Here is a 17,802-nt window from a genome sequence, read left to right on the forward strand (position 1 = left end):
CAGTTAGTGGGTTAAAAGGGTAATTAGTTGTAATTGGATGGTTGATAAAAGTTAGTTAGAAAATGCATTTCGGATGAATTGAATCTGAAATGTAAGTTTATAAATAAGGCACAAGTGTAACATTCACGATATGATGAAATAAAAAAAAATTCTTCCTCTTTTCTGATTGAGTTTTCTTCCAGAACCTTCAATGGTGAATTGAGGTCTTTAGCTTAGATTTTCACAGATGTTATGTATACTTTCTTCGTTCGCGTTTGACTATGACGACAATGTGTACTCTATGCTTTTTGTGATCTTTGGTGTCCATCTACCGACATGCTTTCTACTTTCATTAGAGAGACGTTCATATTACTTTGAGACTGACGGGCGATTGGAGGTCTTCCTATACAAGGATTCTTTTATGACGAAGTCGTTCCCTCAGCGAAGGAATTGACACACATATGGATATTAAAGGAAAATTGTTTCTTCCCACAAGTTGCTTATATTTATTTTGGCCTTCTATAGATTAGCGAAAGCTTATCTCCATGAGGTTATCCATGACTAGGTAAAGTTCTGGTTAAGACTTAAGAGGACCTAATATATATGACAAGCCTCCGTAAAAGGTGTCAAAGGTACGAGCCACGAAGCCAAGGTTGAACCATAATCCTTCTAGACATATTGATTAGACTTCCTACCTCGGACTGAGGACGAGAATGCTCCCTTTGGCGAGCTAGATGTGGATGAGAATATTTTGTCAGCATTCCTTACTTATTGGCTTTGCAAGCTCATGCTTCCAAACAAGAAAGTCGACTATGCGCGTTGAGGTATGGATTCTCGATCGAACTCAATATAATTGAAGAATGAGGGTGATCGAACTCAATAATTATCTAAACATTATACTTATAGTAAGAAGTTCATTTAATATGTAATAAATATTATTAATTTAAAATTTAATAGCTTCACAACTTCAAATTCTATGTCAGCCGGGAGGACTTGATGGATATGAGTGACCTTCATTTCCTCATTATCTATTTGTCAATCAATTGTTGTTTTGAAGATTAGGAAGAATAAAGTCATGATGATAAAAAAAAAAAGTGATCCTTCATTAAGTAAAACTCCCGTTTAGTTGGGATCATGAGTACTAAACAACAAGCTAAATGATAAAAACAAATTAAATCTAGGAAATGATTAGTTTAATCATATGCATGTATGTGAACGACAACGCACCATTGCTAGGACACGTGGTTTTAATTAAAAAGTTACAAACGATCATCGATGCTCAATGACATTTGTCATGCTTTGATGAGTTCAATATTTTGGAAAGTTACAATGACGTGACATTAGACCAATGGAGATGTCTCGAAGTCAAACCCTTGATTAAGAAAAGCACTAGCTATCCATAGCTTCAAATTACCAAAGTTTATGTCCACCTCATCACATTCTCTCACCTGCATATCCATTACACACAAAAAAAAAAAAAAAAAAAAACGAGACAAAGGATCACTATACATAAATTTCCAATAAACGATAGGTGTAAATGAATTGATAATTAACTAATACTTTCTTCGTTCAATTTATTTATTTTATTTTGATTTGACGTATTGAATTCAAGAAAATAAAGAAACACTTTTGAATCTCGTAGCTTAAACTAAAGATATCTGAAATGTATCAAAATATTCTTTAATTTTGAGATCTTAAATATATCATGTGGAAAGTTGAAACTAAATACTTGTAAGAGACTTTTTTTAAGAAGAAAATGGAAAAATAAGACAAACTAATCGAAACAATAATAAGTTTGGTAACTTACATTAAGAGTGAAGGTGAAAATGTAATCATTGGTAGAAGTAGCCAAGTTGGAAGTTTGAACATTGAATCCAGTGAGAGACTCAAGAGCTTTGAAAAGAGAAGCTGCAATTTGTCGCCCTTTGTTGCAAATTAATCTCACGTAAAATCCTTTTTCTTCTACTTGATTAATGTCCATCTGCAATACCATTTATTTATTTATGTTTTTGGTAAGTATTAAATAAGTAATTAACAAGTTTTTGGTTTTAGTAAAAACAAACCTTTGTTATCCTCTTGATTGCTGGATAATAGCTTGTGAAATTCATTTTCTTGGCATTTTGAAATAGTCCACTTTGATTAATTGATGACTCAAACTCTGCTATTTCTACTTTTAGTTTCTTGGCTTTCGTTTGCAGTCCTTGTACGTATAATATTGCATCTCCTATGATGGAGGCTTTATCCATCTGCCAATACAAAACTTCATCAAACAAAATCATGCACCAACAATGTAAAATTCACTTTTTTTTCCGCTCTACGGATGAATAGTGTTTGCACTTACCCTCCCGCAATTGAGGGTGAAGGTGCTCAACCACTTACGCAAGCCTCACTTCCGTACATTATCAATTTTTCAAGTGTCAATAAGTTATTAAACTTACATATTTCAATTTTTCCCTTTTTGTCATATCCGTTATAGTATTATATTTAGCAACAGTAACAGTTTAACTTAAATCTTTTCATTTTATTTTTATTGAGGATATGTTCACACTAATTATTATGAGTGGCTTATATTGGACGACAAGTTAAAAGAATCTTTCTTTTCTTCTCAAGCTTTGTTTCGGTCAAACACCTTAACATAAATTGGGATGCTAAGAGTATATACCTTTGTGATATTAGGAACTAAGGATCGCAAAGCGTAAAGCTTTTCCTTCATTCTTCCTCTCCTTTTGCGCTCGGAAATCAAAGTTCTCGACCGGTCAGTCCTCGTGCCTTTGGTTGTTGGAGTCATTTTGGTGGTAGCCGTTGTGCCAGAAGATTCATCACAATCTTCCTCTTCTTCTTCATCATCATCATCATCATCATCGAGCTTGATTTCACCAGGAAACGAAGTATATAGGGAAATAGGATCAGGCAAGCTTGTATCATAGAAATCCATGGATATTGGCTCAAATTGGGCATTGGCAGCGGAAAAACAACCTGTGATATGTTCACAATCATAGTTTGGGCAAAACTTTACAATAGGGTCAGCAGTTTCACCCCTAATAAGCTCAATGAATTGTTCAAAATTATCCTCGTCCAAGAAATTAATAAGCCCAATATCATTAACATTATTTTCCATTGATGCATTACCACTCTCCATTTTAATTAAGATGGATAAATAGTGAGAGAGGTCTAGTGGGGATTTATAGATGTTTTATTTTATGTATATTAATATTATACTATGTGAAGGGAATCGAATATAGTTACTTGGAGTTGTTAAAACTAATATTAAAACCCTAAGGGTTGTTGACAAATTTTAATTTAATCTACTTCCGCTTCTTACTATATTGAGGCATCAAATGAACCTTCACCAGATTCGACCTCGTACTACTTTTGGTTTAAGTACTGATGATGTAAGGAAGGATGTCATGATCTAATTTTACTTATCTAACTAAAGATTCTTTATATTTTTATTTGTGCCTCAATATATTAGTATCACGACTAAGACATCATTTAATATGCTCACTACTCTCACTTAGGGACGGAGCTACGGTGTCTTTAGGGTGGTCAATTAAACACTTTTCATTGAAAAAATACTTGGATGAGTACCTGCTAATAATTAATTATTAATTTTAGCGATACTTTTTATTTATTATCATTTATAGCAATGCTATGATAAATCTGCAATATGTATTAAAAGTTAATTATGTATGCAATATATATGTATTATAACTATTTTAAAATATATTATGTGTTTTGGTAGAAATTGACACAATATATTAAAATGTGTGATAAATATATTATTCATCAATAAAACTTGTATTATATGTGTTTTATAGATTGTTCTCTATAATATGTATTGAAACTATATTATAAATGTATTAAAAGTGATCAAGTGAAAAAAAATGTTGTTGCTATAAATAGTACGAGTAAATATTTTCTTAATATAGTAAAATTATGTAAGTTTCCCAAAATTATATTATGTATAAGGGGTGACAATTTCAGCTGATATAAGTGAAATGAGTCGATTTTTCTCATATTAAATTAAACGGATCACTCATATTTTCTTAAAGGGGAATTTTCACATATAGTCACTCAAAAATAACTTAATTATGCTTCATAGCTACAGTTTTCTAATTATCATTCATAGCTACATGTTAGAGGGAGGAGAGAGGAGTGATTGGGAGAGGGAGGAGAGGGGCGAGCGAGAGAGGTGAATTGTATATGTATATTTGTCGAATTGTATATGTATATCTATCAAATAATGGTATATATGTAACTAGTATATATATTTATTTGTATATCTAGTGACCAAGAATGGCCGAGGGAGGAGAGAGGCAAGTAGAGAGGGAAGAGAGTGGAGAGAGGCAAACTGTGTGCGCGCGAGATCGGGAGAGAGAGAAGAGAGGAGAGCAAAAGTGTGTGTGTATCTGGCAAGCGTGATCGGGAGAGAGAAGAGAGGAGAGCAAGAGTATGTGTGTATAAAAGAGGACATGCGGCGTAATTATAGCTAAAATTAAGTTGTGAGACGTAATTAATTCAAACTATAGCTATGTTAGCTAATTAACTAGTATATGTTTGTTTTTTTCGCGTAATTTTCCCGTTCTAAAATGGGTAAATATGGACTTTAACCTATTTAAGCTCATACAAATATGAACAAAATGGGTAAAATGAGAATCCATATATACTCATATATCACTAACTTATAATAAAATTCTCTAGTTGCCCTATTTATTTTTGAAAATAAAATATGAAAAATTGGGGGGGGGGGGGGGGGGGGGGGGGGGGGAAGCTGGGCTATGGGTGGGGGCAATTTTTATTTTTAAAAAGATGTGGGTAGGAGGTGCCCTGGGGTGGGGGTGGGGGTAGGGTTGGCAAATCTTTTTTCATAAAAAAGAGTTTTAAGAATTTTTTTAATGGGGGTGGGCGTGGTGGGGGATAGGGGTGTGGGGTGGGATGGGGTGGGGGTACAGGGCAAAAAAATAATTTCTTTCTTCTATATGAAAAATTATGTTTTGAAAAATAATAATATAGAGATAGGGTGGGGTAGTAGGGTAGTAACAATTTTGCTTTGATTTAATATATTTTGGCTTTAGGAGATTAAAGTGGATTACAATTATTTTACCTAAATCATTTTTGAGCAAAATCATATTTGCTCATATTTAATATGAGTGGATTGTGATCCAATCTATTTTAACTCAATCTATATTCAATTCATCCAAATCCAATCCAATCCACTTGTTTGCTACCCCTAGTTCGAAGAAAGAACCTGTAGCTCTTAAAAACTATGACTTAAAGGATGTTTGGATTGACTTAAAAGTTGGTCAAACCTATTTTTAAGTCAATTTTTGACTTCTGGAAGTGTTTGACGAATATAAAAAATGACTTAAAATAAGTTACGAAGTGTTTGACAAGGTAAAAATGACTTAAAATAAGTTAGAAATCAAAAGTAGGTCTCCCTCTACTTTTATTTTTTGACTTAAAAAGTCATTTCAGTTTGACTTTTTATTTTTGATTTATAAGCTACTTTTTTTAAGTCAATCCAAACAGATCCAACTTGTAATTTTTACTTTTTACTATTTCCCATTTTCAAGAAAATTAATAGTTGTAGCATTATTTAATTTACTTTTTACTTTCTACTATACTTTCTTGTTTAACTATATAGGTACCCCGTTATTTAATTTATTGATGAAACCACCGCAAAAACCTATGACACAAGCTAAGCCCGTGGATGGAATTTTCTATATGAGAATCTTTCATCCAATTAAATATAAAAGCTCGTGCTTGCGTTGTGCAACAAGTTGTGTCACACAAGCGCACCATCTACCGCCACTAACAATCAAATATTAACTTGATTTACTTAATTTAATAGAGTATGATCTCAAAAATTAATGACTTTAGAAAGAGGTGGACGTTTGGTATTCAGTTCGGGATTCTCAAATTTTGAATTCGATAATTGGTACATAGTTAAAAGTAGATATCAAATATCAAATTTTTAAATTTCGGTTTGATAATTCTATAATCGGTAAATTAAATTTTTGTTTGGTACAGTATTCGGTAATACCGTATTGAAGTTCTAGCCGATTGTGTTACAAAGTTAATTCTCTTTCTCCAATTATTTCTATTTTTATATGTGGAGGCACAATATAATAGAATATCAACAACTAAGAAGACATCAAGAAAAACAAATCGATACAACTAAAAGATGTGTGTTTGAGTTGTTTATATTTAGAGAAAAGACATAAAGTGATACCTGAACTTGTCCCGAATTTTCAAAAAAAATCTTAACTATGTGGGCGTCCTATTACCCCACTAAACAATCTTGAACTGATATTATTACATAATTTTTTGTCCACATTACATAGAGAGTGTGTGCACTCCCTCAAAGAGAGTGAGCAACCTAAAATAACTAATATAATTTTATTTTTACAAGTATTTTATTATAAAATATATTTTCTTATTATTTTAACTTTTTTTCCTTATTATTTTTTCTCTTTCTTTCTTCTTCAAAAATTCATTGTCATCTCTATTGAAGCTTCTCACTTTCAATGTCACCATTTTTACCACAACTTCACCTTCGTTTTTTTTACTACTATTAGTTTTACTTTCTTTAATATTAAAATTTTATCTAAATATTTTCTTACATTTCGAACAATTTGATAAACCCATTAGATTTCAAGATGACTAGCAGGTATCATATAGCTTTTTTTTTATCCGATTTCGATCAAGTTCTTTCAATTTTCGAGAAATTCATTGATTCTTTTAAAATTATCATTTCTAATTTTGAAGTTATATGAAAAGGAATAATTGTTGATACCTTCAAAAATTTAAATTTTCTTAGAAAAATAATTAGTTTTGTTGTCAATAATTCAATAAAGTCTAGTAAATAGTATGATTTTTTTTAAACAAAAAAATCACTGAAATAAAGAATTTGATTGGAGAAGAAGAAGAAGAAGAAGAAGACGAAAAGGAAAAGAAAAAAAGTGGAGAGGGGTTAAACTTGATGTTGGGGGTGGGGTTAAGGGCGGACTCACGTGGGTTCCAGGGGGTTCAGTCGAACCCCCTGGGCAAAAAATTTAATTGTATATATAAGGTAAATTTTATGTAATTTTGTAGATATATATATTTTGAACCCTCTTAATAACAAGGAGAGGTTGACAACGCAGCGGCAAGTCCCCTGAAATTATGCTTCATGTCACTAGTTCGAATCCCTGTGATAACGTTTTATTTTTTCTTTTTTAGTTTCAGTTTTTTTTAAAAAAAACCAGTTCTGTTTTTCAAGTTTTTTTTTTAAGTTTTTTATTTTATTTTTAAAACGTGCTAAAAGTATGGTTTTAAACCCAATAGAATTCCAGGGTCCCATTTCTAAAGGCTTGTTGACACGTTTATATTTTTATTTTTCGAACCCCCTGAACGAAAATTTTGGTCCGCCACTGGGTGGGGTGAGGGTGGGAGGTGAAGAAAAAGAAAGAAAATGGAGGGATGGATCGGCTTGAAAGTTGGGGGGAGGGGTGGAAAATGAAGTAGAATTTAAGATGAAATCAAAATTAAAATAAGTCAAAAATTAAGAGAGAGAGAGAGAGAGAGAGAATAAAGAAAAAATAAGATAAAGAGAAAACTTAAAATGAAAAAAAATTATATTTTTAATTAAATTAACATGTGTCATGTAATGATTGGTTTGTGAACAAACTTGCTTCTTAAAATCTGGGGCTGATCGAAAAATGATACAATAATATTAGTTCATAATTGTTTAGTGGGGTAATAGGACGGTCGCAAAGTTAAGGTGTCTTTTTGAAAATTCGAGACCACTTCAATAATGACTTTATGCCTTTTCTCTAATGTTTATTCTTTAACTTTCTTTTTGGAATTATACTAATGAGGAATGAACATATTAATATATGACATTCATTAAGTAAATAATTCGGTATTCAGGAAATACCAAATATCAAATGGTACTAATGTTTCATAACTAGAGATCAGTTAGTTGATAAATCATCAAAGGGGATGAGATTATGGATGATGATAAGTAATCATAATGGTAATTTTACCTAGCAGACTTAAGAAATCAAAATCTAGATTCAAGGAGATCAAACAAACTTACAAATTCCAGTTCAACGTTGTTGCTAAACTAATTAAAATCTCAAAATAAAGACAATATTCAGAAGCAAGGATAAAATGTTGAGAGTCTTTAAAGATTTCTAAGTTTGATATGACACGATCAAATAGCGTATATACGAGTTACATGTTTAAAAATCATCTATGTGAATGTAAGATGTAAGCTGCCTCAAGAAAAATTATTAGTGTAAGACCAGTTTTTTACGCACTCATGAAATTATGTTGTGTTCATGACTTAAATGAACATAATAATGAGAACTAAGAACGGTGAAGGATTATTTGTGTGACATACGTTATCTAGGTAGACATAAAAGCTTGTCGATTTAAAGATATTAAATCTATCGATTTAACAATTTGCCAATGTATGTTCACTATGAGAGTTCAAAGGAAACCATACTTATCCGTATGTGATTAATTCTTATTTTTATATATATCACACAATTTTTTGTAATTCATATCACATTGTACTATAAGTCGGAAGCTACAAAAGTAAAAGTTGAAATACCATTTTACCCCTACACTTAAATTTAGTACATTATAAAATCATATCATATTTTATACTATAAGTGGGAAGCCACAAAAGTAAAAGTTGAATTACCATTTTACCCCTACACTTAATTTAGTACATTATAAAATATTTAATTAATTAAATATTTTTAAAAAAAATCAGAGCATATTATGATTAAATATTAAAATTGGAAAAAAGTGTTGAGTCAAATGAAGAAAGACGAAAATAACCATGGAAAGATATTAGATAGTTTTATCCTTTTAAAAATTAACTAATTACATTTTTTTTTATCTTTTTTTTTTTTGTATTTATTTTCATTGCACTTGATATCATACGAACTATTTTTTTTTTCCTCTTATTTATTTATTTATTTATTATTTTTCACTTTTATTTATTTTAAATTCATCTTCATGACTCATATTTAATAATCTACTAAGGAATTTGACCGCGCGAAATCATGAAAAAGCCTATTAGTTTACATGATGATTCTTATTAATAACGACATACTAAAATAATAGAAAAAATAGTTTTAGTAATATTACTAAACATATTTCATTTTTCAACCTTTATTTAAATATAAAAGAGAATCATACGGAAAACAATAAAGAATAGGAGAAATCAAATATTAATCTAAATTTTCAGAGTAATGAAAAATCCGCACTGAGTGAAATTTAATATTGTCCTTTGATAAAAGATTTTATGATAGAGTACCTTTTGCCACTTTCTTATTTCATGTTTTGGACATATATATTTTTTGATAATATAGTTACTTTTTCTTTTGACTTACTTATATAATTCAAAGCAATTTGATCGAGTTGGAGATAAGAGAGAAGAGCTGAAGTTATTTACTATTATTGTAATAAATAAAAGGTGTAAACATCTAAATTTTTATTCTCCTTAATTACTTTTTAGATCTTTTTAATTTACTCTTAATTTCTTTTTAAGAGATTTTTATGAAGTTCAAACTAAAAAAATCACATTTTTAGTGTATATGCAAATCTTACGCCCTAAAGAAAAGAAAAAAAAAAAATTCATGTTCTTGACTCACAAGAAGGAATCAAACGTGAGGAGGCATGTTAAATATAGGAGTAATAATTAAGTAAATTGAAGTGTGCTAATGGAAATTATACTTAATTGTGCCCTATAAAATTGATTTATGTTAGAGATTTTTGGATGTCAATAGAAGGAAACAAACTAAATTGAGATTATAAAGGGAAATGGTTGATTGACGAACTTTGTCGGAAGAACATAATTTTTTTTCTTACAAAATGATGAAAATATGTCTGCATCATAAGGTTTCGAGCAACTTTAGTGGCTGAAATTAATAAGATGAAATTGAGGTATAATTAAGTTAATTCTTACTACATGATAAGGATATTATTGTAAATATAATTTAAAGAGTTATGTACTTGTAATTGCCTTATAAATAGCACAAGTTCAAGCACTTGCTATTCACGCATGCCTTAGTTTACTTTCTCCAATCTCTCTATAACTTAAAACTTCAACTTGGTATCAAGAGCACCATGATTTCCCAAACTACTTCCGCTCAAACTTCTTCCTCAATTCAAGTCGTCAACTCTCAATCCTCTTTGGGTCTTCCAAATCCTCCAACTATTTCAAACATTAAAGGTTTTGTACCTTTTGAATTGACATATCTTAATTATCTTATTTGGAAAAAGATTTTTCTTATCGTTCTAAAAAGCCTCAATCTTTTTCCCTTGGTTGATGGATCTATTCCATGCCCATCCTCAACTCATGATAAGTACCGTTTGTGGATTCAATGTGAAAAAATTATTCTAAGTTGGATTAATGTCGATTTCTCCCCTCCGGTTCTTGATTCACTTCTCAGCTACACTTGCAACACTTCCAAGCAGGCATGGGATATTCTTGCTTCCTTTACCTAGATCAGGTTTCATCCTCCTCAATTCATTTGAAATCAAAATTTCAGAATTTAAAAAAAGGTTTCCTGTCCACGGAGAATTATCTCCAACAACTGCATTCACTTTCCTGTTCCCTTACTGCAGTTGAAAAATCTGTTACTAATGATGATTTGGTGACCCAAGCATTGCAGGGACTTCCATGGCCACCTTCTTATTGTACTTTTTTTTCTGGTTTAAATACTACAGGAACACTTTCGTCCTTTCTCGTTTTGCGTCCATTGTTACTTACTAAAGAAGTGAATATTAATGCGACCAACAATGAAGATTCTCTCACACTGCATTAGTGGCTTCTGCTCAAGCACCACCACTTTCTCAACCTCCTTCTTCAAATTCATCTCATGCTAATCAATACCCAAGAGGATCCCATAATGGTCACGGTTGTCGCCGAGGTAGAGGTCGAAATCAATACTCTTCTTGCCCTAAATTTTTATCTCACTGTCTGATTTTCAACCACACTTTTACTTCTTCTTCGGGTGATGGAATTCTTGGGCGACCTTTCACCTCGACTAAACATTGTCAAATTTGCTTCCACTTTAATCATATTGCTTTGGAGTGTAGGAATCGTTTCAATCATTCCAATGTTCCCAAATTACTAACAAAATTATTTGCCGCTATGAATTTGGAGGAAGTACAACCATTAGTATGGTATCCTTATTCTGGTGCTTCTGCGCATGTGACGAACAATCCATCACTTTTATCATCTTCATCTCCTTACAGTGGTTCGTCACAGGTGATGGTTGGCAATGGTAATCTTCTTTCTATTTTATCTACTAGCACTTCTTTTCTTCCGACATCTTCTAAGCCTCTTCTTTTAAATAATGTTTCATATGTTCCTTCTCTTCAGAAGAATCTAATGTCTATTCACCGCTTGTGTGTTGACAATAATTGTTTCATTCAATTCACTAAATCTATTTTTTTGTTAAGGACAAGAAGACCAAGCAAGTCTTGCTCCATTGTAATAATAATGACTCTCTCTATCCTATTCCCTCGACCTCCGATCGCTCCTGTCATGTTGCTCTCTCAAGTGTCATCTCACCTTCCTATCTTTGGCACAAACGTTAAGCCATCTAGGGGAACGTTCTCTTGCAGCTTTAGTTAGTAGGGGGTTCATTAATTGTAATTCCTCTTCTGGAAGTTCTTGTTGTAATGTTTGTCATCTAGGAAAACAATCGAAGTTACAATTTCCTCTTTCTCATAATATTGCACCTGCTCCTTTTCTTTTAATTCATTCAGATGTGTGGCAAACTTCTTTTAGTTCAAATTCTAGTTTTCGTTATTATATCTTATTTCTGGATGACCACACCAAGTACTCTTGGATTTATTTAATGCGAAACAAGTCAGAGGCATTTGATAAATTTAAAGAATTCTATAACATGGTCGCAAACATTTTTCATTCCTCTATTCCTTATTTTCAATCAGATGGTGGCTGAGAGTATAACAATTCTCATTTTTGTTCTTTGTTTAGCGAGCATGAAATTATTCATCGTTTCTCATGTCTATATACCTCTGCTCAAAATGATCGTGCAGAAAGAAAGCATCGATCTAAAGTTTGTTTATTTCTCGGTGTATCTCCGCGACATGTTAATAATCAGATACACTGTCTTCTCTTTCATGCCCCAATGCCTTATTCATTTTGGGAAGACGCTTCTCTATTTAGAGTTCATTTAATTAATATTACTCCTCTTCCTATTCTAAATTTTACTCCACCTTATGAAAAATTGTATGGTAAACCACCCGATTATAGTTTACTTAAGGTCTTTGGGTGTTTATGTTTTCCTTATGTTGCACATTCTTTTGCTCACAAGTTTCTTTCACGATCTAAAGTTTGTTTATTTCTCGGTGTATCTACACAACATAAAGGATCCAAATGTTTGGATCTATCCACTGATCGAATTATTCTATCACACCATATAAATTTTAAAGAATCATCTTTCCCGTATAGTTCTATGTTTCCAGTGAATCCTAGTACTCTTAGAGTTCCTTTCTCACAAACCACCCCTCCTATATTTTCTTCAATTCAGTTCCCTGATATGTGTGCTTCACCAATTACAAACTTTGATTTTATCTCCACGTCCAATACAACTTCTTCCCCTTCTATCTCTATATCTCCTAAAAACATGTCTATTACTTCTCCTAGGACTCTAACTTCCTCATGTTCAAATAATCAGTTTTCTCAACTAGCTACCCACGTACATGTTGTGTGCAATTCTCCTATTTTATCTCCATCACCTTCTCTTGTGCATAATTCACGTATTCTAACTACTCTTCCTTTATTCCCACAAAATCAACAACCTCTTTCTTGTGAAACTACCTCCACTACAGATCATGTTATGCGTCTTTCTCGCCAAGATGTATCATCTTCTTCTAATTTAATTTCTTCTCCAGCTTTAAATCCTAATCACTCAATTAGCCATGCCTATTTCATCTGATGATCGGGTCACTAAAGCCATGTGTTTTCCTCTCACTTAATGTCTCTATTTCCATTGCACCGGTTGAGCCAAAATGCTTCACACAAGCATCCAACGACTCTAGGTGGCTTAATACAATGAGTGAAGAGTTTAAACCTCTCGTCCAAAATCATACATGAAAATTAGTTCCTCCACCTCTTAATGTGAATATAGTAGGAAATAAATAGGTATATCGGATCAAGTATGGTCCTACTGGCTCTATAGACCGCTTCAAAGCTCGTTTGGTTGGATGGGGCTTTTCTCAACTGCCTGGTTTAGATTATACATAAACTTTTGCTCCTGTGATCAAGTTAAGCATTGTTTGTGTAGTGTTATCTTTGGCTCTTCTTAATAATTGGTGTATGCATCAATTAGATGTATCTAATGCCTTTCTACATGGAGAGCTAAATGAAGTTGTTTATATGCATCAACCCAAATGTTTTGAACATTCAGATTATCCACAACATGTGTATAAGCTAAGTCGTGCCATTTATGGGTTGAAACAATCGCCTAGAGCGTGGTTTACTCAACTTGCAACTTATCTTTTGGACCTTGGTTTTAAGCAATCTACTTCCGATCACAGCATGTTCACTTTTCGACAGGACGATTTTATTTTGATACTTCTTATTTATATATGTTGACGACATTGCTGTTTTTGGATCCTCACAACCGCTTGTTTATGATTTTATTGAATCCATGAAAGCTGAATTTGCAATGAAAGATCTTGGTTCCCTTCATTACTTTTTAGGTGCGGAGATAGTTCACAATCCTGCAACAGAAATATATATCAGACCTTTTGCATCGATTTGATTTGGCCGAAGTTAAGCCTGTCCAAACTCCTCTCTATAGTAAGCTTGATTGACATTCTGTGGATACCTAACTTCTTGATGATCTTTCTTTGTATCGTAAGATGGTCGACAGTCTTCAATATTTATCCTTCACACGACCGAATATACAATATGCTGTGAATATGGCATCCCAATTTCTGTATCAACCTTGTCTTATTCATCTTCAAGCCGTTAAGCGAATCTTCCGCTATCTTAAAGGCACTCCTGCTCATGGGTTGCAGTTGAACAAAATATTTCCAACTCCTTAACTCGATTCTCAGACTCGAACTGGGCGGGATGTACAACAACTCATCGCTCTACCTCTGGATTTTGCATTTTCCTTGAGAGTAATTTGATATCTTGGTCTACAAAGAAACAACCAATTGTTGCACGCTCAATCACCGAAGCTGAATATCGTGCTCTGGCTGTTGCCACAGCCGATGTTATATGGATACAATATCTTACAATATTAGGCGACAACTAACAACAATTCTTACAACATCAGACAAAAATATTTTTCAAATTAAAACCCAAGCCAATCTCAAATGTAAATTACACTGCTAATATGAAAATGTGGCATAAAGTAAAGAATAAACAATAGAAAAAATGCACCTGATAAGTACTATACAACCATCCGATGTAAATTGAGTAGCAATATCAACAACTCAAAATTCAAAATCAAGACAAAACACTTTTTTAATTACTGCTAATTTTTAGTCAATCAGTCACATCTTGGAATAGGAACGTTTTTTAATAATTACTGCCATTTTTATAACTGTTATAATTACTACCATTTTTACAATCCCTTTTAGAAGAAAGAGTTATAGGTAATATATAAATTCTCATAATCAGGAAAGAGATTAATTTTTTACAAAGATTTTTCCAAAGAAAATGAAGAAAAAAAATTCTAAAATTCTATTGAGGCCGACGAGGCATGCCACATCAGCGTGATTATTTTCAGCTTTATATATATAGATTTAGAATAGTTTCAATTATGTAGTGAAATGTTGTTTTCTGTAAGAGTTTTTGGCCAAAAACATCATTTATCTATATCCAAAACTTAATGTACATCCTTCAACTATCATATTGAACAAAAATCATCCTTAATGTATTCAAAACTTAGCAAGTTCATCCTTCCCTAAAACTTCTGTTAAAAAACATTAACAGACTCAATCCCATGTGCAAGTCACATGACTATAAGCAACCTAAAATGAGTCCAGTAATTGTATAATGTTCTTCTTCTCAAAGCTGAAGCTTTTTTGAGTTAATTTTTTACCGGCAAAGTTTGCCAGGAATGAATTTAGGATTCTCCAGCTTAATAAAAATCGTAATATAAGTTGCTTTGTACAATGAATCTCAATATTGGCTATTCTTTTGTTGCTATCATGATTTATTTTCCATAGTTATTTGTGGTAACTTTCTTACATATGTAATTCAAAGACCTTTCATTTATTTGTTGTGCTTGCCTTCTTTTTTTATCCAAGTATTTTCTTCGACATGAATCTGCTCTTATTGTTCTCTCTCTCCATTTTCACAAGACCCAATAATTTTTTCTTAAATTGTTGTTAAAGATTTTTTATCACCAGAACATCAACAAATTTCATTGCACCCTATTTTTAATTAGTTTCAAGCCTTTCTTCCGTCCCAAAATCAATACCCAAATCAAATATAATCACAGAAGAAGACTCGTCCTAGCTTTGTTGTTTATTTCCTTTCTTTTATTGTTCATATAGACTCAGCAAAATTGACACATACAAAAGCTAACTTGGAATAGCTTTAATTTTTTTAGCAGAACAAAGAAATTGAATTGTGGCTGGTTTGAGGAACTTGATATTTGGGGTGTTAAGAGTCATGTGCCTTGCACATAGATGGGTATGTTAATGTATTTAACAAAATTTTCACGAAGGATGAAACTTGCTAAGTTTTGAATACATTAAGGATGATTTTTGTTCAATAAATTAGTTGAAGGATGCACATTAAGTTTTAGGTATAATTAAAGGATGTTTTTGGCCAAAAACTCTTTTCTGTAACGATGAAAACTCAGTGTAAAAACCGTTTTTCGCTTATCAATGAATACACACGAGGAAATTATAGTAGTTGGAATATGATAGGTCGGGACTTTTCATCTTTGATGCCCTTTTAATTAAGCAATCAATGTAAAAAATTATAATTTACAAAATGGCTAGTTAAGAGAGTTGCCTGTGATTTTTCTTATGCACAAAAAATGGAAAAACAAATGAAAAGATTGTCAAAAATATGAGAAAATAAATAAATACCTTTCCCGGATTATGAGAGGTGCCATATCAGCTTTTACATATCCTCCCTTCTATATAAATAGATTTGATTGTTAGTCTTAATATCTAACTCTCCTTCTTTTCATACTCATAACTTCCTATTATTAAGAGATGCTACATATAAAAGTTCTTAAATACATTATTTGCATTATAATTTTTTTGTATTTCAACCTCATTTATTTTATCCTTTGAGCTTCCACATGTATTAGTATTATAATTATCTATTACTCATATTTCTTATCTTGCTTGCACTATATAAAGGTATACAAAAGAATAGTAGATTACGATTTTCATCTTTCTGTAAAAAAAATTATTGTTTTTGATTTTGCTCATTACTAATGGGACAAGTAAATTTATTTTTCTTTGTGTTTAAGAGCTTATATTTATAAGGTTACATGAAATTAATATTATTATTTACTATTTGAGTCATGCTTTATTTTGATTTAGTAAAGAAGATTCTTTAATTTTTATTGATTGTGGAAAAAGGTGTTGATAAGAACCCAAAATATTATGTACTGATTTTGTATTTCTTCTTCCATCTATATTGTTATGATCAAAGTCTTAAGAAGGATATGTATATTGTATTTTTTTATTTTTTTTTAATTTGTTTTTTCTCATTATTATACTTCTTTAATTTGATTTTCTATGAATTTTCAAATGTCGTAATTCTATAATTTTAACCATTTTATCAATCTATAAAAAAAATACATGGGACAGTCTAGAGACTAGTTTTCATAATGTAGTCATTCCCCATTCAAATATGGATTATTGGGTTTCTTTAAAGGCTAAGCTTTAAAGATGGGGAATAATGAAAATTGGAAAATGGAAGAAAATAGGTTGAAGAGAAATAAAGTTCATTTCTCCCCCATTGGTTGTGAAGAGGAGACCTTTTTGTACTTTTGAGGTAAAACACTCATCCTAGCTATTAAAGGGTAGAGAAGAGAGACTCCCAAACGCATCATCGTCATCATGGCTCACTCGATTTCGATTTTGACTTCGACTTCGTATTTGATTGAATAAAATTTCTTTTCATTTTCACTAATTAATTTTCTTTTTTTCCTAATAGTAATATTAATTGATTGATTCTTAAAATTTGTAGGGAAAGAACCTGTTTCTTTCAAACAAAAAGTCACTTCCCTTCGACAGAAATAATCTATCTATATTCTATATATAAAAGGAGAAGAAAAAGTGACACGTGTCAGCACCACAAAATTTGTAGATATATTAAATAATAAATAACAATTTAAATAACAAAACATTTTTAAAAAAACAGAAATTAGAAACAGTTTTTAAAAAATTGTTTACGTTAAAAACTGTTTTAACGTAATCTTTTTTTTTTGTTTAAATAAAATGAATATTTTTGTTCCTAATAAAATGCTAACTGCCTTTTTCTAAAATAAATTTTAAAAATATAAAAGTTAAAATTGAAACTAAAATTAAAATTATACATGATATATAGATAATGATGCTAAATTTTAGGTGCAAGTAACAACAAAATACTTAAAAATTAAAAAGCAGTTTTTTAAAGATTTTTTTCCTTTTCTTTTAATAGACTATATTTCATACATAAAATAAATAAAATAAAATAATTCAAAGACCAAAAATAGGAACTTTAAAAAACTTATACGACATAACTTTTAACAATATTAAAATAAACTCAAATTCACTTGCCATTTATTTGAAAATAAAAAAAATCATTCTGCACCATAATTA

At 31.3% G+C, this 17,802-nt stretch overlaps 2 protein-coding genes across 2 annotated transcripts; one reads left to right on the forward strand and one right to left on the reverse strand.

The window, feature by feature from the left end:
• Positions 1-1,307: 1,307 nt before the first annotated feature.
• LOC125837620 (transcription factor FER-LIKE IRON DEFICIENCY-INDUCED TRANSCRIPTION FACTOR) lies at positions 1,308-3,119 on the reverse strand. Its single transcript, XM_049516714.1, has 4 exons — positions 2,642-3,119; positions 2,043-2,225; positions 1,787-1,960; positions 1,308-1,427 (listed from the first exon to the last, which is right to left on the reverse strand). The coding sequence occupies exons 1-4, from the start codon at positions 3,116-3,118 to the stop codon at positions 1,320-1,322; spliced, it is 942 nt and encodes a 313-aa protein (XP_049372671.1). The 5' UTR covers position 3,119; the 3' UTR covers positions 1,308-1,319.
• Positions 3,120-11,134: 8,015 nt separating this feature from the next.
• LOC125837651 (uncharacterized mitochondrial protein AtMg00810-like) lies at positions 11,135-14,279 on the forward strand. Its single transcript, XM_049516736.1, has 2 exons — positions 11,135-11,267; positions 14,038-14,279. The coding sequence occupies exons 1-2, from the start codon at positions 11,135-11,137 to the stop codon at positions 14,277-14,279; spliced, it is 375 nt and encodes a 124-aa protein (XP_049372693.1).
• Positions 14,280-17,802: the final 3,523 nt, after the last annotated feature.

Source organism: Solanum verrucosum, unplaced genomic scaffold (assembly GCF_900185275.1).
Source record: "Solanum verrucosum unplaced genomic scaffold, falcon-dt-bn FXZP01000156.1, whole genome shotgun sequence".
Taxonomy (NCBI): Eukaryota; Viridiplantae; Streptophyta; class Magnoliopsida; order Solanales; family Solanaceae; genus Solanum; species Solanum verrucosum.